Here is a 25,134-nt window from a genome sequence, read left to right as displayed (position 1 = left end):
GATCTCACCAGTATGGTCGATCACAGTGGGTTTGTGGTCATAGCGCGGTCAGATAGATCAGTGTGCCTGAGAGGTGGGCGAGAGGATGGCCCGTAGTGAGGATTAGCTCATCTATGAGTCCACTGTCGATAAGTACTCAGCCAGTCAACCAGTCAAGTCATCCCTAACACACACAGCATGTCAAAATAGCGTTAGCTCAGACAAAGCATAGCTTCAGTGCGCTGTGGCTGCCAACCCCTTAGCGATAATAGCGAATGGTTCCTCTCCAGTCTCCATACCGAACAACACAGTTCTACCTCATTACATGGAAAAGTCATTCTCTGCGGGAGGGGTGGAAGAATGTACGTCTTGGGCTTTGAATTGTATTTCTCATTACCTCAGAAACCCTTCAACAGGACTCCCGGAGGCTTTTTACTCAGTCGGCAAACATTAGCGAAAGTCGCTAAATGTTTGCGAAAAGAGCTCAGGTCGTTTTTACGCTGGCTCACGTTCAGAGACAAAACTTTTAAACTCCCTATGACTTTCGACAAGGTGTATTTCTGTGAGTGACATGGATATATGGAGCAAAATCATCACATTCTGTTTGATTGAATGCCATCCCCTGGTTGTTAATAGTGAATCAGGGAGATATGTGCCTTATTGTTGGAGTTTAGATCACCCCAGAGTCTTCTTATTAAGCAGAAGGTTAAAAAAAAGATCCTGTGGGGATATACATTTTTTTCCCGCAGTTGAACAGCATCAAACACAGATTTGCAACAACTGATTTTTCTCTCGTTATCTCTCGTTTTTTCTCCAGGGACCAGTGGGACTCAAGGGAGATAAGGTATGTTCAAATATAGAACTTTACCTCACTCCCAGCTGTACTGTGTGCAGAATCCAGAAGGATGTGCAACTGGGAATTGCATCCTGTGCACGGATTGTGCACATTGACTGACAGATGGACACACACACACGCGCGCGCGTTCTCAGACACCTTCTATCAAACAAGCCGTATTTTACACAAAACACCCACACACGCTCTCAATCACCCGCCGCACACACATTCTCACATGTCTCCTATCCAAGAGCACATAGATTACCTGGCCTGCATGTACTGTACAGAGCTCATATATTAGCTGCAGTCAGAGATCTCTCATGTCAGGACATGAACCGGTTCACAGCCCTGTAGCACTGTACTGTAGCATACTGCTAAGATCCCATCCACCTCTTTTTCAATGATACTCACACACTGTCACACTTTGCCCAGCCCTACATGTTTGAAATGGATAGCACTATATTGGACCAATGGATGACTCTGTGTTTGTGTGTTTGTACATGCTAGCGCGCGCGTGTGTGTGTGTGTGTCATATGCGTGTGTGAAGCGTTTAAGCATGGTCACAGGAGCAACACAAGTGTGGTAAAGTGAACAGCAATTTGGAATGACGGATGATGCGAAGGTTCCGGAAAATGGGCTGCCGTTCTGTAATCACCATTGCCCTGTTATGAGAACACAGAGCCCAAATCCCCCTCATCTGAGCAGCAGCAACACTCTCCTCTCAACAGCTTCCATTGTGGGAGATGATTAATGAATCCATATTTCATTGGCTTTGCAGATGGTGGCTTTGGTTTACTTACTGTAGCATCACCGCTAATTGTGTCGTTTCACTGCTGTCAACTGTTCCATATGTAGACCGAAGTGTGTGTGGCCGAAATGAATAATGGCTTTAGAAATAAACGTAACACCCACCCCATGACTGTTGTTCAGGGACAAGACATCGAGGTAGTGGAGGAGGACTGTACATTCTTGGGTGTTGTATTTAACCACACGCGCGCGACAGCGGGGGAAATGCACAGAACAGATTTATAAGAAAGGACCGTTGAGGCTCTAGTTTTGAAGAAAGCGAACCTCTTTTAATGGTGATTGTCACATCCTGACCTTAGTTCCTTTTTTATGTCTCTATTTTAGTTTGGTCAGGGCGTGAGTTGGGGTGGGCATTCTATGTTTTTGTTCTATGTTTTTGTATTTCTGTGTTTGGCCTGGTATGGTTCCCAATCAGAGGCAGCTGTCTATCGTTGTCTCTGATTGAGAACCATACTTAGGTAGCCTGTTCCCACCTGGTGTTTGTGGGTAGTTATTTTCTGTTTAGTGTGTTTTGCACCTGACGGAGCTGTTTCGGTTGTTTATTTTGTTCCTTGTTGTATTTAGTGTTCAGTTTATTAAAATAATGATGAACACTTACCACGCTGCATCTTGGTCCTCACCTTCTTCCACCAACGGTCGTTACAGTGATCATGTTTTATTGTCACTGTTTTACAAGTCCTTCGTTGAAAGTGTCTTAAAGGTGCATTGTAACCGTTTTTATCTCAATATCAAATCCTTTCTGGGTAACAATTAAGTACCTTACTGTGATTGTTTAAAATTAAAATGGTCAAAAAGAAAGAATTGCTTCTTAGCTAAGTGCAATTTCTCAAGCAAGAATGTTGCTTGGACTGTCTGGAAGTGGTCTGAGGGGCCTAATGGGGTGGGTGTGTAACCTGAACTAGCCGTTATTGGCAGCGAAGAGGGCAAACTCTCTTTGTTATTGGTCTGTTGACTTTAAGATGTCACCAGATGGCTCAAAAAAATCCAACCGAGCCAAACAAACTACAATTTCAGGCGGTCTTTTCAAACAGCTCTTACACTAAAAGTGCATTATCAAAATTTGCACAACTTCTCAGTATTATTCTTAGGAAATATATATAATATGGGAAAATCACGTATTTGAGAGCCCTGCTCCTAGCTCTGCAAGTAAGGTGATGGGTGTCAGGCAGACAGGTCTGGAGGTCATCTATGACAAAAGAGCCCTCACTACGGCCCACAAGGTACAGCTGGACCCCAGACATCCTCTTTACCAGGAGTTTGAGCTACTCCCCTCGGGGTGACGTTATAGGGCCCCAGGGTACAAAATGGATAGAGCCAAGCAATCCTCTGTCTAAGTAGCATTAAGGCTTCTGAATGTTTTAAACCAACCACCAGTAGGAAGGTGGCCTACAGTTGAAATTTAGTTGACAGAATGTACTGATATATAGTGTACAGATTAATCATTGACCTCTCATGAATTGTACCTTTTCTACCTGCATGCATTGTCAGTAAGTCTATATTTGATTATGTGTATTTATGTCTGCACAGTGCAGCAACCCAAATTTTCCCACAGGGATAATCAAGCCATTGTCTTTTTTTGTGTTGATGGTTGTTCTCCATTTGTGTGTCCTCTACAGGGTGACCAGGGAGACATTGGGCCCAGGGTAAGTTTCTCTCCCTCTCTAAACCTGTTTCCCCTATCTCGCTCACTCTCTCTGACTGTTGAACTGAACGATGTAGGGTATGCATAGAGCATTCAGAAAGTATTCAGACCCTTGACTTTTTCCACATTTTGTTATGTTATAGCCTTATTATAAAAGGTATTAAACAATGTATTTTCTTCTCAGCAATCTACACACAATACCCCATAATGGCAAAGCGAAAACAGGTTTTTAGACATTTTTGCAAATGTATTAAAAATAAAAAACAGAATTACCTTATTTACATAAATATTCAGACCCTTTGCTAGGAGACTCGACATTGAGCTCAGGTCCATTGACCACCCTTGAGATGTTTCTGCAACTTGATTGGAGTCCACTTGTGGTAAATTCAACTAATTGGACATGATTTGGAAAGGCACACACCTGTCTACATAAGGTCTCACAGTTGACAGTGTATGTCAGAGCAGAAACCAAGCCTTGAGGTCGAAGGAATTGTCCGTAGAGCTCCGGGACAGGATTGTGTCGAGGCACAGATCTTGAGAAGGGTACCAAAACATTTCTGCAGCATTGAAGGTTCCCAAGAACACAGTGGCCTCCATCATTCTTAAATGGAAGAAGTTTGGAAACATCAAGTTTGGAACCACCTCTCTTCCTAGAGCTGGCCGCCAGGCCAAACTGAGCAATCGGGGGGGAAGGTCCTTGGATAGGGGGGTGACCAAGAACCCAATGATCACTCTGACAGAGCAACAGAGTTCCTCTGTGGAGATGGGAGAACCTTCCAGAAGGACAACAATCTCTGCAGCACTCCACCAATCAGGCCTTTATGGTAGAGTGGCCAGACGGAAGTCACTCCTCAGTAAAAGGCACATGACAACCTGCTTGGAGTTTGCCAAAAGGCACCTAAATGGACTCTCATACCATGAAAAACAAGATTCTGTTTTTCAGTGGCAGGGACTGGGAGCAAAGTACAGAGAGATCCTTGATGGGAGCCCGGACGTGAACTCGATCGAACATCTCTGGAGAGACCTGTGCAGGGACGCTCCCCATCAAACCTGACATAGCTTGAGAGGGTCTACAGAGAAGAATGGGAGAAACTCCCCAAATACAGGTGTGCCAAGCTTGTAGCGTCATACCCAAGAAGACACGGGGCTGTAATCGCTGCCAAAGTTGCTTCAACAAAGTACTGAGTAAAGGTTCTGAATACTTGTGTAAATGTGATATATGTATATATATATATATATATATATATATACAGGATAAGACTGTAACGTAACAAAATGTGGAAATGTCAAGGGGTCTGAATGCTTTCCAAATGTACTGTACGTACAGTATACTGTATGTATGCACCTGACCTGAGGAAATTCAAGCAACGAGGGTGCTTGTTTGAATAAAGCACCTTAACTCCTGTTCTCCAACTCTGTTCTCCAACTCTTGTTTACGTCCCAAACTCTATCATTTGTTCTCTGGCTCCATCTGTCTCCCCTCCCTCCCTCCCGTCATCCCTCTCCCTGCATATTAGGGTAATGGTCCATCCCAAATGGAGAAAAAAGGCGACGGGGAGAGGGTGGAGGGGAATTGGCTCTGTGGAGTATTTATAACATCTGAAAAACACTCCGCTCTCATCGTTCATCACTGCCTTGTTAACACATGTATATGCACAGAAAGACATTACCGGTCTTTACACACACCGTTAACACACTGTATAATTCCTCTGATCATTTAGGCGAGGCGGTGTGTGTGTGTGTGTGTGTGTGTGGGTGCGTGAATTTCTGCGTTTGTGTGTACGTGTTTTCCCAACGTGGCTAGCATGACGGCCGAACCCAGAACTCACTCTTCCTCTTCTGATGAGGTTTTAAAACCTCCCCTTGTTCCAGTCAAATATAAGAAATGAAGCCATTTAAGTATGGTGGAAATACTTATATGTCACCGTGGAAACCCCAAAACTAGGACTCCGAGCCAGAACTAGCATCCCGAGGGGACCGGTCTCCTCCAAACCATCTCTTTTTACATTGTGGGGGTAATCTCTCTCTCTGCATCTGGAGTATGCTGTCATTGTTGCCTTTTCATGATGTGATATCATCCATCCCTGTATTTAACATCTATATAATTATCTCCTACTTTACTCAGTGCAGGTCCAAAAACTGCTCCCCTGGGGACATCTGGTGTGGACGATTCTGTAAGAAGTCAAGGCCTTAGATGAACAGTTTTACAGTCCTGTATATCTTATCACTGTGCTTAATGAGGTTACTCTGGGTTAGGTGACAGATTACAGGCAAACGTTGTCTCCTACCTACTGTCGGTAAGAGCCCTTCTTCTCTCTCTCTCTCTCTCTCTCTCTCTCTCTCTCTCTCTCTGTCAGAGGCTGCATCCCAAATGGTACCCTGTTCCCTATATAGTGCACTACTTTTGAACATATATGGGAACTAGGGTGTCATTTGGGATGCATCCACTGTCTCTCATTCACATCTCATTCTGAACCACACTGGTGTTTGTGAGGTATTGCGAGCTATTGCTATTACATGTCAACGAAGGACAAACCCAGTGGTATTTACGGCGCGGTCGGCAACATTGATGAAATTCCTGACTTTTATCTAGCCATAAGTCCCTTTGGTTTCCCAGCCTACCAGCCATTCCTGCTCGTTCTTGCGGTCATTTTCTGTGTGGTAATGAATCCCTTTGGCATTATGCGTCAGCTATTGCGCCAAGGGATAAACAGTGTACTTGGATGCGGCGCCTGTAGATGCGATCTGCCTGGGTAACTTTAGAGCCACAAAGGATTGCTTGAGAAGCACACGTTTTTCCAAAACAAAGCAGCTCGCAGCCTGCTACGGTATTTGCAGCTTGGCACGTTGCTCGTTGATTGGGTGTTGATAGATTAGGTGACAAGTGTCAGCCAATTAGCGGGATGGGACTCTCAGTCAGTATATGCTGCTGAATGAGAGTTTTGGGGTATACATATCAACTATTTGGATGTGTCGTCTGTGTTAACAGGACTTGATAATATATTGATGTAGACAGTAGGAGCACACACAACCAATGTGGTCCTGTGTGGCTCAGTAGGTAGAGCATGGCACTTGCAACGTCAAAGGTTGTGGGTTTGATTCCTGCTGGGGCCACCTATATGTATATAGCTATGCACGGATGACTAAGTCACTTTGAACAGAGCTCTACGGATCTGCTGAAGTGGCCAACACTGCCAGTGTTGGCAGAGACATTAAACGAATGGCAGAGACATTAAACGATACTCAACAACCCAGGATGGCAGAGACATTAAAATATACTAAATAACAAAATCAAAAACAGCCACCACTCTACAACAGAAAGATATCACGATGATTTTACTCGAGGCTGTTCAAAGCACCTTTGAGGAAGGTCGACAAACATTCTAGCTCAAGAGGCTCTCCATCTTTAAGACAAGACTCTTGACTGTTGCGTCCCAACAGGAAGCAACTGTGTATTTAGGTTCATCTTCAGACTGCGATGAAAGACATGCCATGGTGGGGTTTTATCTCAACCCAAGCTGTCCTCTCTCTTTCCCTCAGTGTGGGTGAGATAGAGAGCATGGTGGATAGGAGCTTAGAAGCTAGACAATTTTTTTGTCTTACTGTCAGCCTGATGTTGGAAGAGTAGGATCTAGAGTTTTCCACACACACACACACACACACACACACACACACACACACACACACACACACACACACACACACACACACACACACACACTGAGCCATGTGGTCAGAAGGAACCCAGGTTGTACAGTGTGCATGAGGTGTAGGGGAGATGTGTGTGTGACACCCTTTCACTCTATAGTCAGACTCTGTGCTATAAGAGATGATCAAATGTGGTCTTCACGGTAGGAATGAGTGAGTGAACGAGACAGAAGAGAGGGGGGAAAGAGAGGCTGTGGTGTCGGAAACCTCAGCTGTCCAACGATCGCCGCAGCCCACTAACAGAAAACTCATGACCAGACTGGCATATCTCTCTCTCGTTCTCTCTCTCCCTCTTGTCTCTGTTCGTCTTTTGCTTTCTCTATCTTTTCTCTCTCTCTCCCTCTCTTTATCTCTCTCCCTCTTGTCTCTGTTCGTCTTTTGCTTTCTCTATCTTTTTCTCTCTCTCTCTCTCTCTCTCTCTCTCTCTCTCTCTCTCTCCCTCTCTCTCTCCCTCTCTCTCTCTCTCCCTCTCTCCCTGCCTTTTATTTCCCCTCGCCCACCAACTCTCTCTATCCCTCTCTCTCGTCCCTCTCTCTCGTCCCTCTCTCTCGTCCCTCTCTCTCGTCCCTCTCTCTCGTCCCTCTCTCTCGTCCCTCTCTCCCATCCATTTGTTTTGTTTTGTGAGGGAACTCAAACAGAGTTGCTGGTCTCCATATGAGTTATCTGCCGACAGACTCTCTGTTCTGTTCTGCTTGAGAGGAAATGATCGTAGTTACTGTCTGTTGGACTCCAAACACAACCTCCTCTGTGGGTTTAAAGAGATGCATTATTATAGAGTGAGTCACACATATATTGGTTTACAAAGAAAGAAAGGGACATATACAGCAAATAGGTACAGACTGGTTCACATATACTTACATATGGATTTCTTGGGGAGTGGATAGATTATAGAAAGGTCCAAGCCCCGACTATACATGATTATTTATAGTTGGTGCTATTTGATGACTATTTAGTGTACTCTACAGCTATGTCTAACTGGGTATGAAGAGATATGAGTACCGGTAGTATACAGATCAATCCTTCTACATTTTAACATTATAGACACCCATGTGGCGAATGGATTGTCACACACCTGCTGAACATTTGCCTTAGCCACATGGTGCTCCACCTTTCCTCCGACAGGTGACTCACCCTCCTCTGTGTTTCTCCCCTCTCCTCCCCCCTCCTCCCCCAGGGCCCTCCTTCCCACAACTCATACGCAGGTCTGCACAGTAATCAGATCCTCACCGTTAAGGTTTGTCCCTCGTGCCCCTCCGTAGCCTTGTTCTCCCAGCAGGCCTCTGCTGACCTGCCTGTCTCTCTCCGCTGGACAACAGTTGCTGGGTCACCTTTGACCTCTCAACTCTGACCTATCAACCCTGACCTCTTATCTCTCACTTCTCAGCACCTCACTCTGTCTCTCCTTGGAGAATGGAGGGAGACTTCAGCCTGAAATCGGTCCCCGACTTATTTAACCACTGATTTCTTGGTATTTCTTTCTTTCTGTTTCCTTTCCCTCTATCTCTCTTTCTCTATCCACCTCTCTGTCACTTTCTCTTTCCATCTTCTGCTCTGCACCCTCTCTGTGCTTCCCTCCATCTCTACTCTTCCTTTTTTCTCTCTCTTCCTCCTCCTCTGTTCTCCTGGTTCAGATGGTCTTTCCCCGCTATGACCACGGCTTTATGTCTGGTGACCAGTCCAACTTTCAGAGACGCTTGATGAAGGTACACCTCCACTAAGGCATGTGTGCACCTCTAACCACCTTTAACCCGTTCACTGCTGGTTGATATCTCTTATTCACTGCTTGATATCATGTCTCTCACCCTTTTCTTCATTGTATCGCTCTCTCTCTCTCTGTTGTCATCTCTCTGCTGCTTTCTCTCAGTTCATTTATCTCCTCATGCACATGTGCTGTGTTCTGTTTAATGTGCGTGTGTATGTGCGTGCGTGCGTGCGTGCATGCGCGTGTGTGCGTGTGTGCGTGTGTGCGTGCGTGTGGTGTTTCTATGGTGCCTATTTCGTAACATGACAAAACCAATAGAAAACATATCAGGAAAACTACAGGGCCACATGTTAGAGCGGGTTTAGGATTGTGTGCTTTTCATTATATTGGGAATAGAACAGCTTTGTTGGTGGAGTCCTCTGCCTTCCAGAACTATGTTAATCATCTACACAGGGAAACGGGCCTAGAGTCTGGTGGATGAAGACCTTGATAGAATCAGTCTAAATGAAAAGGCCCTTGTCTCACACATCTCACCACAACACACAGGCCCAGACCAGCACATACATTATGTCTGTGATTGAGAATGCTGGGAATATCCATGTGAATACCATGAGAAGACTCTGGTTTAATGGAATGGATTTAGTTATACAAGAACCGAGCAGGGAAACATTAACATGAAAAGGGTTTACTTTAACCGTTAGAATAGATTACTTCACCACGGTGTGAAAATACTGGTGTGGTCATTTATTTGTATTTTATTTGACCTATATTTAACTAGGCAAGTCACTAAGGAGATGCCTAAGTGGGATGTAGCGCTAAGTGGGTTAAGGGAAATTCTGAACTGGCGAGGAAGGACGTTTTTGCCTTGTAAATTGTAATTCCATTGGTAAAATACCCTTTCATGTGTTGTGGTTCATTTTGGCTAGAGCAATTCAATTAAACACTTCATTTCACACTTCAGTTAATGTTGTGTTTAATACTTAGTTAACACATCTCGTGCCTGGGAGAGTTTACATGTGCACGTTTGGGTGAGTTTGTGTATGTCATGTGGTAAATAATGTATTTACCATTCTGGAGAGAAAAACAAAACATTTTTGTGTGTGTGTGTGTGTAACCATCTTTTCTAATTTCTTCTACCATGATTTCCCTCTCTTATCCCTTTGTTGTCGTCCTGCAGGGTGACCAAGGGTCCCCGGGCCCCAGAGGCCCTCCTGGGAACACAGGCAAGGACGGGCCCCGCGGCCCCGCTGGAGAACAGGTATCAGCATTACCTTACACACACATATAAACACACACATACAGGTAAAGGTAGAATAGACAAATGTAACCCATATGCACGCACACACACCACGCGCACACACACACACATCATTTCCCATTGTCTCCGTCACTTTCTCCTCCCTTATTCCCCCTCGCTCTCTTTCTCTCTCTCTCTCTCTCTCCCTCCATTTACCAATACTGTGTCCTCTCTTAGTTCCATGCAGCTGATGATGGAGAACTAGGTTACCGCCACTGAGTTTCTGAGTTTCCAACACCTGTCATCAGTAGCTGTTGACCACAATAGTGTTGACCTGGTCGTGTTGACCACATGGGCGTGACAGTGAGAGACAGTGAGAGACAGTGACAGGATGGTGAGGGGAAAGGGTGTAATAAGAGTGCAGTGAACCCACGTCGACAGAGCCTACTGTGGCTGCCAGCGAGCTGCGGCTTACTTAAAACAGCCCAAAATAAACCTCATCTGGTTCCTGTAATAGAAGGCCACAAAGTGATCCAGCTAGACCTAGTCTCCCACCAGTCGGCCCTACCCCAGCTCTATCACTCTGTGCCCCTGTAACAGATATGGCACTCTCTCTGGGTTCACCCACAGTATTACTGCCTCACCGAACAATAGATCTTTAGCCTTGGGCCGCCACTGTTTCTCTAGATTAACTTTAAACCCGCCTGGGGATATTTCATCTGGAGCCACTGCCTCAAACTGTGGTTGGAGATCAGTGGGACGAGGAGCCGGGGTAGGGGGTTTAGGTCATTTGTGTTTATCCAAGATCACAAACGAATGCACTGTTACCCATATTGGCAGTTGGCATGGTGTCAAAGCTGGACTGTGATGAAAAATGTCGGTTAGACGGTGGCACGAGGAGGACTGGCTGCAAAGTGCAGAGACGGACAAAAGAAAACAGACTTGAGTCATAAACGAGGGTGTAAACAAATTGCTTGTCCTTTTATTTAACATAGTCCCGTTGCAGAGCAGAAAACAACAAAACAAAGCAACGTGGAGGCTGCTAGCCCCGAGACAGATGTATGAGTGAGAGAAGCAGAGGAAGGAAGAGTGGATCTGTTGTTCTGTTCTTTCTCCCTAGTGAATGACCTCAAACCCTCCTCGTTACTGAGACAGGGAGAGCGAGAGAAAGAGAGAGAGGGAGGGAGAGAGAGGGAGAGCGAGCGAGCGAGAGAGGAAGAGTGGGGGGGGCAGAGAGAAAGCACATAGGCTGTTCTGTGGCATCGGATAATAAGAGAAGGAGGGCAAAAGGAGAGGGGGTTCAGAGGACTTGAGAAAAGATTGCCCAGTGGCATCGAAAGATAAGAGACAGGAGTGGAAAGAAGAGAAGAGTTATGGGTGAGAGGGGCACAAGAAAACGATAACGGTCCAAAGGTGAAGGGTGAGGGGAGAGTGTGTGGGGCGGTGTGCGTACATGCCTGCACCCATACGTTTAGAGTGGATAAGGAAGCCAGATGGAATACACCCCTGTTCTCAAGTAGGCAATGGAGAAAATATGAGATATGGGATATATGAGGAGAGAGTTAGCGTAACTTCACATTCCTAATAATATTTGTTACTGTAGAGCAGTAGGTGCTTGAGTGTGTCGATAAACAGACAACGTGCCTAAGAGACAAAGCTCTGTCTGTCTGTATGAGGGGCTACGTACACGGAACATCTCTCCAGGCCTGGCCTCTCCATGGATTATTTCAACACGCATGGTTCTACACCAAGCATACCATTCATCCACCTGGGACACACACACAAGCACACACACGTTTGTTTTACTATCCTTGTGGGGACCAAAAAATGGATTCCCATTCAAAATCATATTTTCCCTAACCCTAACCCTAACCCTAAAGCTAACCCTTAACCTAACGCTAACCTTAACCATAACCATAACCACAAATCCCTAACCCTTAAAACCTACAAAGGAAGCGCAACCAGTGACACGAGCCTGCCAGACGAGCTAAATTACTTCATGCTCGCTTCGAGGCAAGCAACACGAATGTGAGCATCAGCTCTGTGTGATCACAACCTTAGAGATCACGCTCTCCCTAGCCGATGTGAGTAAGACCTTTAAACAGGTCAACAAGGCCGCAGGGCCAGACGGATTACCAGGATGTGTACTCCGAGCATGCACTGACCAACTGGCAAGTGTCTTCACTGACATTTTCAATCTGTCCCTGACTGAGTCTGTAATACCAACATGTTTCAAGCAGACCACCATAGTCCTTGTACCCAAGAACACGAAGGTAACCTGCTAAATGACTACTGACCCGTAGCACTTTAAGTGCTTTAAAAAGGCTGGTCATGGCTCACATCAACACCACTATCCCAGAAACCCTAGACCCACTCCAATTTGCATACCGCCTCAACAGATCCACCAATGATGCAATTGCTACTGCACTCCACACTGCTATTTCCCACCTACACAAAAGGAACACCTACGTGAGAATGCTATTCATTGACTACAGCTCAGCGTTCAATACCATAGTGCCCTCAAAGATCATCACTAAGCTAAGGACCCTGGGACTAAACACCTCCCTCTGCAACTGGATCCTGGACTTCTTGACGGGGCGCCCCCAGGTGTTAAGGGTAGGTAACAACAAATCTGCCATGCTGATCCTCAATATGGGGGCCCCTCGTGGGTGCATGCTCAGTCCCCTCCTATACTCCCAGTTCATTCATGACTGCATGGCAAGGCACGACTTCAACACTATCATTAAGTTTGCCGACAACACAACAGTGGTAGGCCTGATCACCGACAACGATGAGACAGCCTATAGGGAGGAAGTCAGAGACCTGGCCGTGTGGTGCCAGGATAACAACCTCTCCCTCAACGTGATCAAGACAAAGGAGATGATTGTGGACTATAGGAAAAGGAGGACCGAGCACGCCCCATTCACATCGATGGGGATTTAGTGGAGCAGGTTGAGAGTTTCAAGTTCCTTGGTGTCCAGATCACCAACAAACTATCATGGTCCAAACACACCAAAACAGTAGTGAAGAGGGCACGACAAAGTAGGAGACTGAAAATATTTGGTATGGGTCCTCAGATCCTCAAAAAGTTCTACAGCTGCACCATCGAGAGCATGTTGCATCACTGCCTGGTATGGGAACTGCTCGGCTTCCGACCGCAAGGCACTACAGAGGGTAGTGCGTATGACCCAGTACATCACTGGGGCCAAGCTTCCTGCCATCCAGGACCTCTATACCAGGTGGTGTCAGTGGAAGGCCCTAAAAATTGTCAAAGGCTCCAGCCAATCTAGTCATAGACTGTTCTCTCTGCTACCACATGGCAAGCAGTACTGGAGTGCCAAGTCTAGTTCCAGAAGGCTTCTTAACAGCTTCTACCACCAAGCCATAAGACTCCTGAACAGCCAATCAAATAGCTACCCAGACTATTTGCATTGTACCCCTTCCCCCTCTTTTACACTGGTGCTACTCTCTGTTTATTATCTATGCATAGTCACTTTAACTCTACCTACATGTACATATTACCTCAATTACCTTGACTAACCTGTGTTCCCACACATTGACTCTGTACCAGTACCCCCTGTATATAGCCTCGCTACTGTTATTTTACTGCTGCTCTTTAATTATTTTTAATTAGATTTTTAACTTATCTATTTTTTCATTTCACACTTATCTTTCTTAAAACTGCATTGTTGGTTAAGGGCTTGTAAGTAAGCATTTCGGTGTAAGGGATGTATTCGGCGCATGTGACAAATAAGATTTGATTTGATTCGATTTGAAACCCTAACACCTGACCCCAAAACTTAACCCGTAACCCTAATTCTAACCCTAAACCTGAACCCTAAGCTTAAAATAGCCTTTTCCCTTGTGGGGATGGGCAAAATGTCCTTGTTCTATTATCCCTGTGAGGACTTCTGGTCCACACAAGGATAGTAAAACCAAACACACACACACACAGTCAAAAGTTGCATTTGGTGGATTCATTCTGATCACCATTGGATTCCAGCCAAGACGTTTGAAAGGGAAGATGCTCTGTGTTTGTTTGTGTATGGTACCTGACTGTGTAGATGAGGTCATAGAATGTCTTCTTATAGAAAAGGGAATGAGGGGTTATGTATGCCCAAAGCCATATACATGTCTTCACACACGTGGTTCATTGTGAGCAGAGGTACATGTCCTCCAGCATAGGAAGATTGAGCCAAAAACAGCTGGACATACAAAACATGTCTCACACATGTGGTTCATTGTGAGCAGAGGTACATGTCCTCCAGCATTGGAGGATTGAGCCAAAAACAGCTGGAAATGCTTGACATGATAGCAGGCACACAACCAAGACTCTATATGGGATGATAAAACACTGACCTCCTGTGGCTACTCCTCAGAATGCACAATGTCTAATGGAGACCTGGATGTGTGACTTTCTGCTTGGTTCTCCACAGGGTTTCCCTGGTCTCGATGGTGTGGAGGTGAGTCTGTTATCCAAATGTTTGTGTTTCTTTGTGTTTTGACAGTTTTACTAGCACAAGAGCACATGACATGGTACCGCAGCTAGAGACGTGCTATTTCGGTTTGAGCACTAGCACGTGCAGGCGAGTAGAGAGATTATGCGCCAACTACATCTCTTTGTCATTCACAGGGACAAGCAGGTGTACCTGGAAAGCCGGTAAGTCATGCCTCTATGTCCGTACACATACCACAAAATACACTATAAATGTACACTCGATGTGCATGGAGTTCACAGTATATCTGGCCGGATGCATACAATAGGGTACAAGTTTGTGTTGTGTGGTTACCTTTGTTGACCCCTTGTGCACTCTCAGGGTGAAAATGGCGAGCCAGGATACCCAGGGCCACAGGGACCCCCAGGGTCAAAGGTGAAGATGATGCTAACGCTAATTAAGGAGTTAGCCATTGCTAACACTATTAGCTGCTTATTACATGATCACGCTCAGTTTCTCCTACGCCTAAACCTCCTTCTCTTCTTTTTTTCATCTCTAAGTCAGACTGTGTTTTATTCCCTCTCTCTCTCTCTCTCTCTCTCTCTCTCTCTCTCTCTCTCTCTCTCTCTCTCTCTCTCTCTCTCTGGCCGTCCCTGCCTCTCATATCTATCCCTTTCATTCCTCTTTCTTCACTTGTTTCTGTCTGGAGCTTATCACTCTAAACAGGTCTTGGGTGGCATGGATCGAGACATCAAACACATTGCTTTCGCTTTCATTTGTACCCTCATTGCGCTCTCTCTTTCTCTCCCCATCTCTCCCTCTCCACCGAGTTAGGCCTCTAGCCAGTGCTAAACACTCCTCTGTTGCAGTGATGTCATGGGCTTTTTAAAAGACTCCAGAGACTACAGATGCCAGGCACTCGGCACTGACTGCCTCTCTATCAGCTTCAGTCTGTGTGTGTATGCGTGCGAGTGTGTGTCTGTGTGTGTATGCGTGCGTGTGTGTTGTCTGTGTGTGTATGCGTGCGTGTGTGTGTGCGTATGCGTGCGTGTGTGTGTGTCTGTGTGTGTATGCGTGCGTGCGTGCGTGGTGTGTGTATGCGTGCGTGTGTGTGCGTCTGTGTGTGTATGCGTGCGTGCGTGCGTGGTGTGTGTATGCGCTGTCTGGGAGTGAGTTGAAGTGAGCTGCTGTTTGTGGTTACTGAAGTTTTTATTCTGGAAGAACTGCTCAGCTCCAGCTCAAACTGCTATGGCCAGGAATAGAAGAAGGCCTGCTGGCCTTTCTACAGTCTGTAACACAGGCCTGTTGTATGGTGTTAATCCCTCTCTGTTCCTCTGGTGTTGTTTTTCACCACTTCCTCCTTCCAGCTATACCACCATAGATGGAACTGACCGACTATAGCAGGCCTACAGTTCTTTTTAATGATATTGTACTGAACACATCATTGTAAAGTGACTTACCTACGCCTAAGCTATGTGTTTTCTTTCTGTGTGTAACAGGGGGAGGCTGGTTTGCTGGGAGAGAAGGGGGAGAGGGGCATGGACGGACTCCCAGGGTTTAAGGTGAGACATATCCTGTCGCCTCCACACTAATACATGAGAGGTTGTTTCTCCTATATGGACACAGCCAATTCAAAGGCTTTTGTTCAACTGTTTGTGTTTGCGTGTATTTTGTAGGGAGACAAAGGAGATATTGGAGAGCAAGGCACCCAGGGAGACTTGGTATGTGTACACAGCCTAATCACCACCAAAGATCATGTTCACAGTTGTCTGAGGCTACCTTTTTATGTACTTTTTTGTGTGATTATTTGATGCTCATGAGCATCTGAATCTCTCTCTATATATATATATATATATATATATATATATATATATATATATCTTTCTCAATGTCTCTCTTTCTCGCTATCTCTTTCTCAATATCTATCGCTCTATCTCTTTCTCAATATCTTTATCTCTTTCTCAATATCTATCTCTTTATCTCTTTATCAATATCTATGTCTCTCAATATCTCTCTATCTTTTTCTCAATATATTTACCTCTTTCTCAATATCTCTATCTATCTCTTTCTCAATATCTCTCTCTCTATCTCTTTCTTAATATATCTCTCTCCATCTCTCTCTTTCTCTTTCCCTCGATGACTCTCTCTCATTCTCTCTCTCTTTTCTTCTCCACTTCTCTTAGGGTTATCCTGGTGAAAAGGGGGTTCCTGGCTCTACTGAGGTCATTAACTTCAATGGGAAGCTACTAGAAGCCTTCCAGGTGAGACCACCCAGTCAGAGACGTAGACAATGTGTTTGAAGGCCCATAGAGTATCATAGAGTTATCCCGACAGACTTAACACGCTGCTCTTCCTTCCTGACAGGCCATCCAGACCATCAGTGTCGGGGTAAACCACTGTCACACATCACGGCTTTGTAGATGTGGTCTGTGTAGTCAGTGTGTTCTCACACACACTAATGCATAGACATAGGCGCATACACTCATACACGTGAGCATACACACGGGTGCCTGTGTACACATGTAGCTTCTAAGACCCGAGTGAACAACCCCTGAGTGTTTGTGTAAGGAGGACACTCTGTCCCACAGCCCTGACATCAGACACATTAGATACAGTATCACTACTCCATCACCCACAACCAGCAACTAACCAGAGACATAAAACCAAAGTTTCCTGCAACCAGCCACTGTCCTCTCATACATATATATATACAGGATGCAACAGCAAGCTACTATAAATACCTAACAGCTGGAACACAGCCTCTGATATTACATAGCCTGGAGTGACATTCTCAATCATGCAGAATCAAAACATCATTCATTTCACTTTTGAAATGTACTTTTTCCATACTGTGTTATTGTTGCCTCACATGATATGCGGCTTGAAGTTAACCCTGCTGTGTGGCGGTGTGATCTGTGATGTTGCTTGGCTTGAAAGAACTAGAATGATATAATATCCTATTTGCGATTTTTTTTTCTTGCTCAATCCAGTCGGGACACATAGTAAAGAGAGAGGGAGATCTTTTAACTCATTTCACAGTCTAGGCACAAACATCTTCTCTTCGTGCTGGGCCCCATGCTACATGCTAATAAGAGATCCCTATCTCTTCACTGGCGTGTGCTTTCGGATTCAAAAACACTATCTACATGGGGTCCCCAGGTTTAGAGTAGGCCCGTGCATGCTATGCTTGAGACATGACTGAGTTACACATGAGCTGGTCACAACATAGACTTGAGATCTCATCAGTGTTCTGAAGCCTATCTACATTAGTTTACATACTGGTGAACTCTTACCCAACCCAAATCCGTTTTGAATCATTTCACTCGCTTCGTGATGGGCCATATTGATTCCATCCACATTTGGGTGATGCAATTGGTGCTTCAGAATTCATTCATTTGTTTTTACAGCTTTCAAAGTATCCGTGTGGGTGGCCATCGTTTCAGAAGATGGAGTAACTTGGAACAATAGTTGTTTGTAAACCCTTTCCGTTGCCATAGTTTTGCCAGAGCACAAAACAAAAACCTGGAAGAGAGGGGATGGAGAAATCAACATGTATTATACACCTCTGGGAATTAATCGGATTTCCATCTTTTATTGCTTCAAGAGGTCACACACACTGCCTCTGCTTTGTGGCGAAGCACCACCACCGGAGGCACAATGGCTCCATGTCCCTCACATACAGCATGCAGAAATAGAACCATGAATTAGCAACTAAGTCCTAGGGTCAGCCTTCTCAGCCCTAACCCAGGAACCGTCCATGCTGCACTGAGAAAATGTCTGTCTGAGTCCAGGCTTCCATTCTCCTGCCCTGAGAGGTTGACTCCATCCTGCCCCATTAACTGTGTGGTTAGAAGAGGTTAGGATGCTATGGATGCTATGGTAATAGCTCTGGCTAGGTCAATAGGGCTGTATCCTCTTTTAGGTTTACTGCTGGTGGGTGCTGGAGGTCTTTGCTATGGTGTGTGTGTGTGTGTGTGTGTGTGTGTGTGTGTGTGTGTGTGTGTGTGTGTGTGTGTGTGTGTGTGTGTGTGTGTGTGTGTGTGTGTGTGTGTGTGTGTGTGTGTGTGTGTGTGCGTGCGTGCGTTCGCCATCCCCAGCTCCTTGCTGGACTTGATCCACTTTCCTATTGTTTGCTCAAGACTCCAGAGTCCTTCTCTGAGAGTTCAACCCCGGGTTAATAATAAACCAGCCATGTCGTGTGACATGATGCCAAGGCATTGTGTTCAGCCAACCGCATAACCTGACCCAATAGATCAATTTTATTGCCGATTTGCACCAAAGCATCCATAGCAAAGCTGGTCCTCATCAGAGAATAATGATCCGTTAGTTTACTGAGAGTGTTGTATTGTGAAATCCACCATCCATCCACAATGTTTTTCTGTTTTTGCCCTACACTGGCGTCTTGAATCCCACAATTGCTCTAAGGATAATACACACATAATCCACTGACTCTGAGTTAGTATGCTTGTCTGAGCGGACCTACTCAACAAACAATCACAAACCATCACTGCCTGATGAAGAGTGATGGAATTGGATATACGTAGATTTATCCATGGATTTGATTGTAATTCTACTAACAGACTACTGAGACAGATCGACTTGCCTGGCTGATGTTTTGTATTTTGTGTAACCTCTCTGTCTGTCTGTCCCTTCCTAGGGCCCACCAGGTTTACCGGGGCCCCCAGGACCCCCAGGAGGAAAGGTAGGGTCTTATTTATATACACATGCCATCTCTTCTATCCATTGTGTCTGAATCAATGGAAGTCAATACTCTTTGAAGGTAAATTGTCAGTTGGAACTTGTGTCTTTTCCTCACTACTCCAGGGAGAGCTAGGCTTGCCTGGGACATCTGGACTAGATGGGGAGAAGGTACAGACACTCTAATGTCCCTTTGACTTTTTTTTTTAATAACCCACGTTGAATCACTATGTCACTCCAATGTTTAGAAATGTTGCACATTTATATATTGAAATCACTTATTACCTGGAATGATAATGCACATGATTAATCAGAGTTGTCCTGAATCTCTCACCTCTCACCCTTTGACCTCTAACCTTCTCTCCTCTTTACGGTTCGAAGGGAGATATGGGGGAGACGGGGTCGATTGGAGAGAAAGGAGAGAAAGGAGAGATGGGTCTCTCTGGGCCAGGGGTAAGTAGACAGACGGGAATCCAAAGTAATAACCCCTTTCATCAGAGGTGTAATACATATTGTCGAGTAGCCTACTGCAAAGAGATTTAAATCCCCCCCTCTCTGTCTGTCTCAGGGGAAGGATGGACAGAAGGGGGACAAGGGAGACTCCAGGCTGGAAGATAACCTGGTAAGTAAAGCACACGGGTGTATACGGTATTCACACACTCAATAGTTGTCATTGAATCTGTATCATATTGGCATTGAACACTGCTTCATGTGGAGCATAGCTTGGCAGACAGTTGAATTACATATGGTCTGTATCTCAAAGGACACCATTGGAGATACAACCATTGATATGTTCATCATCTTTAATGTGTTTGTTGTTCTGTTATTCAGGTTCAGATGATTTCTCAGCCAGGCCCTCCTGGCCCCCCGGGACCCCCTGGACCTACAGGGTACATGGTGAGTGTCACTATACGAGAGTGTCTTTGTGTCACCTAAAGAGTTTCACCCCTCTGTTCCCCAATATGATGTGGCTGAATCATTTCAGATACTTAAGACTGACATGAAATGATATCTTTGTGTGTTCCAGGGTCATCATGGAACGCCTGGCCCTAAGGTAAGACTAGAATGCCATAGAGGTACAGTGATGTCTGTCTTCACATTGTATTTGTCACGTGCTTCGTAAACAACAGGTGTAGACTAACAGTGGAATGCTTACAGTGCCTTGCAAAAGTATTCATCCCCCTTGGCATTTTTCCTATTTTGTTGCATTACAACCTGTAATTTAAATGGATTTTTATTTGGATTTCATGTAATGGACATACAAAAAAAAATCAAAATTGGTGAAGTGAAATTTAAAAAATAACTTGTTTCAAAAAATTCTAAAAAATAAAAAACAGAAAAGTGGTGTGTGCATATATATTCAGCCCCTTTGGTATGAAGCCTCTAAATAAGATCGGGTGCAACCAATTACCTTCAAAAGTTCAATAAAGTCCACCTGTGTGTAATCTAAGTGTCACATGATCTGTCACATGATCTCAGTATACCTGTTCTGAAAGGCCCCAGAGTCTGAAACACCACTAAGTGAGGGACACCATCATGCAAGCGGCACCATGAAGACCAAGGAGATCTCCAAACAGGTCAGGGACAAAGTTGTGGAGAAGTACAAATCAGGTTTGGGTTATAAAAAAAGATCAGAAACTTTGAACATCCCACAGAGCACCATTAAATCCCTTATTAAAAAAATGGAAAGAATATGGCACCACAACAAACCTGCCAAGAGAGGGCCGCCCACCAAAACTCACAGATGAGGCAAGGAGGGCATTAATCAGAGAGGCAACAAAGAGGCCAAAGATAACCCTGAAGGAGCTGCAAAGATTGGAGTATCTGTTCATAGGACCACTTTAAGCCATACACTCCACAGAGCTGGGCTTTATGGAAGAGTGGCCAGAGAAAAGTCATTGCTTAAAGAAAAAAAATAAGCAAACACGTTTGGTGTTCGCCAAAAGGAATATGGGAGACACCCAAACGTATGGATGAATGTACTCTGGTCAGATGAGACTAAAATTTACTTTTTGGCCATCAAGGAAAATATTATGTCTGGTGCAAACCCAACACCTCTCATCACCCAGAGACACCATCCCCACAGTGAATCATGGTGGTGGCAGCATCATGCTGTGGGGATGTCATTCATCAGTAGGGACTGGGAAACTGTCTATAATTGAAAAAATTATGGATGGCACTAAATACAGGGAAATTCTTGAGAGAAACCTGTTTCAGTCTTCCAGAGATTTGAGACTGGGACAGAGGTTCACCTTCCAGCAGGACAATGACCCTAAGCATACTGCTAAAGCAACACTTGAGTGGTTTAAGGGGAAACATTTACATTTCTTGGAATGGCCTAGTCCAAGCCCAGACCTCAATCCAATTGAGAATCTGTGGTATGATTTAAAGATTACTGTACAACAGCGAAACCCATCCAACTTGAAGGAGCTGGGGCAGTTTTGCCTTGAAGAATGGGGAAAATCCCATTGGCTAGATGTGCCAAGCTTATAGAGACATACCCCAAGAGACATGCAGCTGTAATTGCTGTAAAAGGTGCCCCGACAAAGTATTGACTTTGGGGGGGGGGTGAATAGTTATGCAGGCACAAGTTTTCTCTTTTTTGTCTTACTTCTTGTTTGTTTCACAATAAATAAATAAAATGCATCTTCAAAGTGGTATGCATGTTGTGTAAATCAAATTATACAAATCCCCCAAAGGCAACCAAATAGGAAAAATGCCAAGGGGAGTGAATACTTTCACAAGCCACTGTACTTACAGACCTTTCCCAACAATGCAGAGAGAAAAAAAAGTTAAATAAACACACAATGAGTAATGATAACTTGGCTACACCGAGTCTATGTGCAGGGGTACAGGGTAATTGAGGTAGATATGGACATATAGGTAGAGATAAAATGACTAGGCAACTAGATAGATAATCTGTTGAGTGTTGTAGAGTGTACTGAGTATAATGTGTTCCCATGCAGGGAGAGCCTGGAGACAAAGCTAAAGGGGAGAAGGGAGACATTGGACCTGCTGGACTGAGGGTGAGTGATACTGTAGAAGAATAATTATGAGTTGTAGCTACTGATGATGGTGATGATGATAGTGATGATATCTAACGTTTCTGTCCTCCCCAGGGTGTTGATGGCCCTCAGGGTCCCCCCGGCTCCACAGGATTGGTGGGTCTCCCAGGGACCAAAGGAGAGAAGGTGGGTGACGCCCTCATTATCAAATCACCTTAGCATATTAGGCTTACGATCATTGCATGTCATGGTTTTCCATGGTCTTGGTCATGGTGGTACTGATGCATTCAATAATGTGTGTGTTGACAGGGCAAGTCTGGGGAGCCTGGAATGGATGTAAGTATGAAATAGTGTTTTTGAACTTTGACCTACCAGACTATATGACACTGGGGATTTCACTGCAGCCCACACTAACCTGTTCCTCCCTCTACAGGGTTTCCCAGGCCTGATTGGAGAGAAGGGAGACCGGGGAGACAGAGGAGACAAGGTGGGAGGAGCATGTTCTTCCCTTCTCTAGCCCACAGTTCTGCTATTATGCATACATATCACAATCAGTGTTGCTGCACCTGTATGCTTACCTGCCACCATTGAAGCAGGTCTCGCCAATTTAAAGTTGGTGGGTTAGCCAAGACATGTTCATTCCATTAAACATTGGTTAAAGATCTGAGATGGTTGTAATGGTTATTGTACGGTCACTGTTACTACAGCGACTACTTGGTGATGAACCATAAGTACACAGGCGTGCTGTAGGGTGCTGTAGTTGTAAATACACTGGGGTGAGTTGTAGTTCTAAATATGACCACCAAAATACACCACGTGAAACCTGCATGATGAGCGTTCGAAATCCCGTTTTCCCTCATCAGTATTTGAAGTCTCTGTGATGTGACAACCACTATGCTAGTCTACATCATTCGCCCTCCCCATCTGGGGTCAAAGCCCCAAAGTACCAATAAACAACCATTTATTTTTCAAAGATTTTATGTAATCTGTCACAAGACATCTAATGGCCCTTTTGGGTACTTCAGATTATCAGAGGAGTCTGTAATTACTCTGTTCCTCTTTCTGGCCCCATCACATGTAAAATATATGAAATATGAATTGATTGTAAATAAGAAATGACAAAGCTACTAAACATTATGCTAAATACAAACCGTCAATTTAGGGTGTGTCCGTAAATTCAATCTGGAGTGCCAGAGCGCGCTTAGTGTACTCTCGGGGTGTTCAGGGCGCACACTGGCTGATGAGTAGGGTTGATCCGAGCGTTCTGACCTCACAACGGCAGTCAAGCACCCAAGCTAACTGGATAGCATTGGCTAGCTTGCTTGCTACTTCCAGACACAAATGAGAGAACACCTCACTCTGACCATTTTTCTCACCCTAGCAGACCTGGTTAGGATGTTTTCATGTTATCCAGAGCATTGGTGCCTGTAACTGTGCTGCTGGCAATGTTTACTGACACTGGCCATATTCAACAGGTGTTGAGCATTCAGCGTTTGTGAATTCATCAGTTATTCTGCACTCTGGCATACTCAGACGAGAGCGCTCTGAAATTGGAGCAGATAGCCAGAGTGCATTTATGAACACACCCTTAGTGAATACCTTTGGTGATAATATGAGAGTTTCAGCATGAAATATCCTTTATATATCTTTTTTAACACTTGTTTTTTTTACTATGTCAATATGTATTTAGTTGTCTATGTTTTGGTGTCAAACTGGCGGCAGTTGTGAAAAAAGATAATAGTCGGATGATTTGTGGAGGTAATTGAAACAATGCAATTGTTGATTAGATGCTATTTCATTAATTAGGTTATTTTCTCTTGAACCAATTGTTCTTTCTATTAGAAACTGGTTTAGCTCAGCTGCAGCAGGGTGCTTGATTCTTCATTCCACTTCTGCATAGTTGTCTTGCTGGACTGTTGGTCTCTTCTGATTCAGGTGTTGTGCTGTTAGCATGGGGGGTAGTGGGGTGAGGGGGTGTTGGACACTCTGCAAGGGGCCCGATGGTACAGGGTGGTGTTGGACACTCTGGATGGGGCCCGATGGTGTAGACACAAGATTTAAGTGCTTTTGAACAGGCACAGGCGCACCGGTTTGAGTGTGTCAAGAACTGCAACGCTGCTGGGTTTTTCACGCTCAACAGTTTCCCGCGTGTATCAAGAATGGTCCACCGTCCAAAAGACATCCAGCCAACTGGACACAACTGTGGGAAGCATTGGAGCCAACATGGGCCAGCATCTCAGTGGAATGTTTATGACACCTTATAGAGTCCATGCAGCATCAGGTTGTTCCTCATTACACATCGAATATTTTTCACATCTTCGACATAGGAATCATTGCAAAAGCTTCTTGCATGATCGCTTTTACACAATTTTAGGTCCAGTCTTTGGAACTTAGTTTTTTTTCTAGATATGCCTATTATATCATGATCAATACATCCAATGGGTGTGGATACGGCTTTAGATCAGATTTCTGCCACATTAGTAAAGATGTGATCGATACACGTGGATGATTTAGTTCCTGTTCTGTTTGTAAATACGCTGGTAGGTTGACTGATAACCTGACCCAGATTGCAGGCATCGTGTTACAACTTGAAGCTTCTTTTTGAGCGGACAGCTGGATGACAACCAGTCAATATTTAGGTCACCCAGAAAATATACCTCTCTGTTAATATCACATGCATTATTGAGCATTTCACACGTATAGTCCAAAATACTGACTTTTCGCACTCTATAGCACCTTCCCACAAGAATAGATTTTAGGTGAGGCAGATGAATCTGTAGTCATATTACTTCTACGTCTTCTGACTTGAGATCTTTCTCTCAGCCTAACAGGAATATGACTCTGGACATACATACAAACACCTCCTCCATTTGCATTTCTAGCTCTCCAATGTATTCTATAACCATGTATAGCTACTACTGCATCGTCAAAGTAATTATCTAAGTGTGTTTCAGAGATGGACAGAATATGTATGCTTTCTGATGTTCGTAAGTTATACATTTTATGAACCTTGTTTCTCAGGCTACATATGTTAATATGGGAATTGTTTTTGTCCTTTTCTGGGTTGCTATGTTTAGTGCTATTC

General features: G+C 44.6%; 1 protein-coding gene across 10 annotated transcripts in view; it reads left to right on the top strand.

Annotated features, from left to right (window-relative positions):
• The window catches only part of LOC115130515 (collagen alpha-1(XXIII) chain-like), a 62,228-nt gene that overhangs the window by 29,859 nt on the left and 7,235 nt on the right, over nucleotides 1-25,134 (top strand). For 5 of the 10 annotated variants that reach the window (XM_029661738.2, XM_029661729.2, XM_029661741.2 and 2 more), the window contains exons 4-24: nucleotides 797-823; nucleotides 3,238-3,264; nucleotides 8,603-8,674; nucleotides 9,851-9,931; nucleotides 14,347-14,373; nucleotides 14,544-14,570; nucleotides 14,728-14,781; nucleotides 15,846-15,908; nucleotides 16,023-16,067; nucleotides 16,530-16,607; nucleotides 16,711-16,734; nucleotides 19,004-19,048; nucleotides 19,171-19,215; nucleotides 19,426-19,497; nucleotides 19,613-19,666; nucleotides 19,876-19,941; nucleotides 20,072-20,098; nucleotides 22,011-22,070; nucleotides 22,164-22,235; nucleotides 22,359-22,385; nucleotides 22,483-22,536. In XM_029661738.2, the coding sequence (XP_029517598.2) occupies nucleotides 797-823; nucleotides 3,238-3,264; nucleotides 8,603-8,674; nucleotides 9,851-9,931; nucleotides 14,347-14,373; nucleotides 14,544-14,570; nucleotides 14,728-14,781; nucleotides 15,846-15,908; nucleotides 16,023-16,067; nucleotides 16,530-16,607; nucleotides 16,711-16,734; nucleotides 19,004-19,048; nucleotides 19,171-19,215; nucleotides 19,426-19,497; nucleotides 19,613-19,666; nucleotides 19,876-19,941; nucleotides 20,072-20,098; nucleotides 22,011-22,070; nucleotides 22,164-22,235; nucleotides 22,359-22,385; nucleotides 22,483-22,536 (1,047 nt within the window). Of the gene's footprint in view, nucleotides 1-796; nucleotides 824-3,237; nucleotides 3,265-8,145; nucleotides 8,206-8,602; nucleotides 8,675-9,850; nucleotides 9,932-14,346; nucleotides 14,374-14,543; nucleotides 14,571-14,727; nucleotides 14,782-15,845; nucleotides 15,909-16,022; nucleotides 16,068-16,529; nucleotides 16,608-16,710; nucleotides 16,735-19,003; nucleotides 19,049-19,170; nucleotides 19,216-19,425; nucleotides 19,498-19,612; nucleotides 19,667-19,875; nucleotides 19,942-20,071; nucleotides 20,099-22,010; nucleotides 22,071-22,163; nucleotides 22,236-22,358; nucleotides 22,386-22,482; nucleotides 22,537-25,134 lie in introns of all 10 variants that reach the window. The other 5 variants (XM_029661730.2, XM_029661736.2, XM_029661731.2 and 2 more) reach the window with 5 other exon arrangements.

Source organism: Oncorhynchus nerka, linkage group LG6 (assembly GCF_034236695.1).
Source record: "Oncorhynchus nerka isolate Pitt River linkage group LG6, Oner_Uvic_2.0, whole genome shotgun sequence".
NCBI classification, from domain to species: domain Eukaryota; kingdom Metazoa; phylum Chordata; class Actinopteri; order Salmoniformes; family Salmonidae; genus Oncorhynchus; species Oncorhynchus nerka.
Note: the sequence above shows the minus strand (reverse complement) of the source record. Positions and strands in the feature narration are given on the sequence as shown.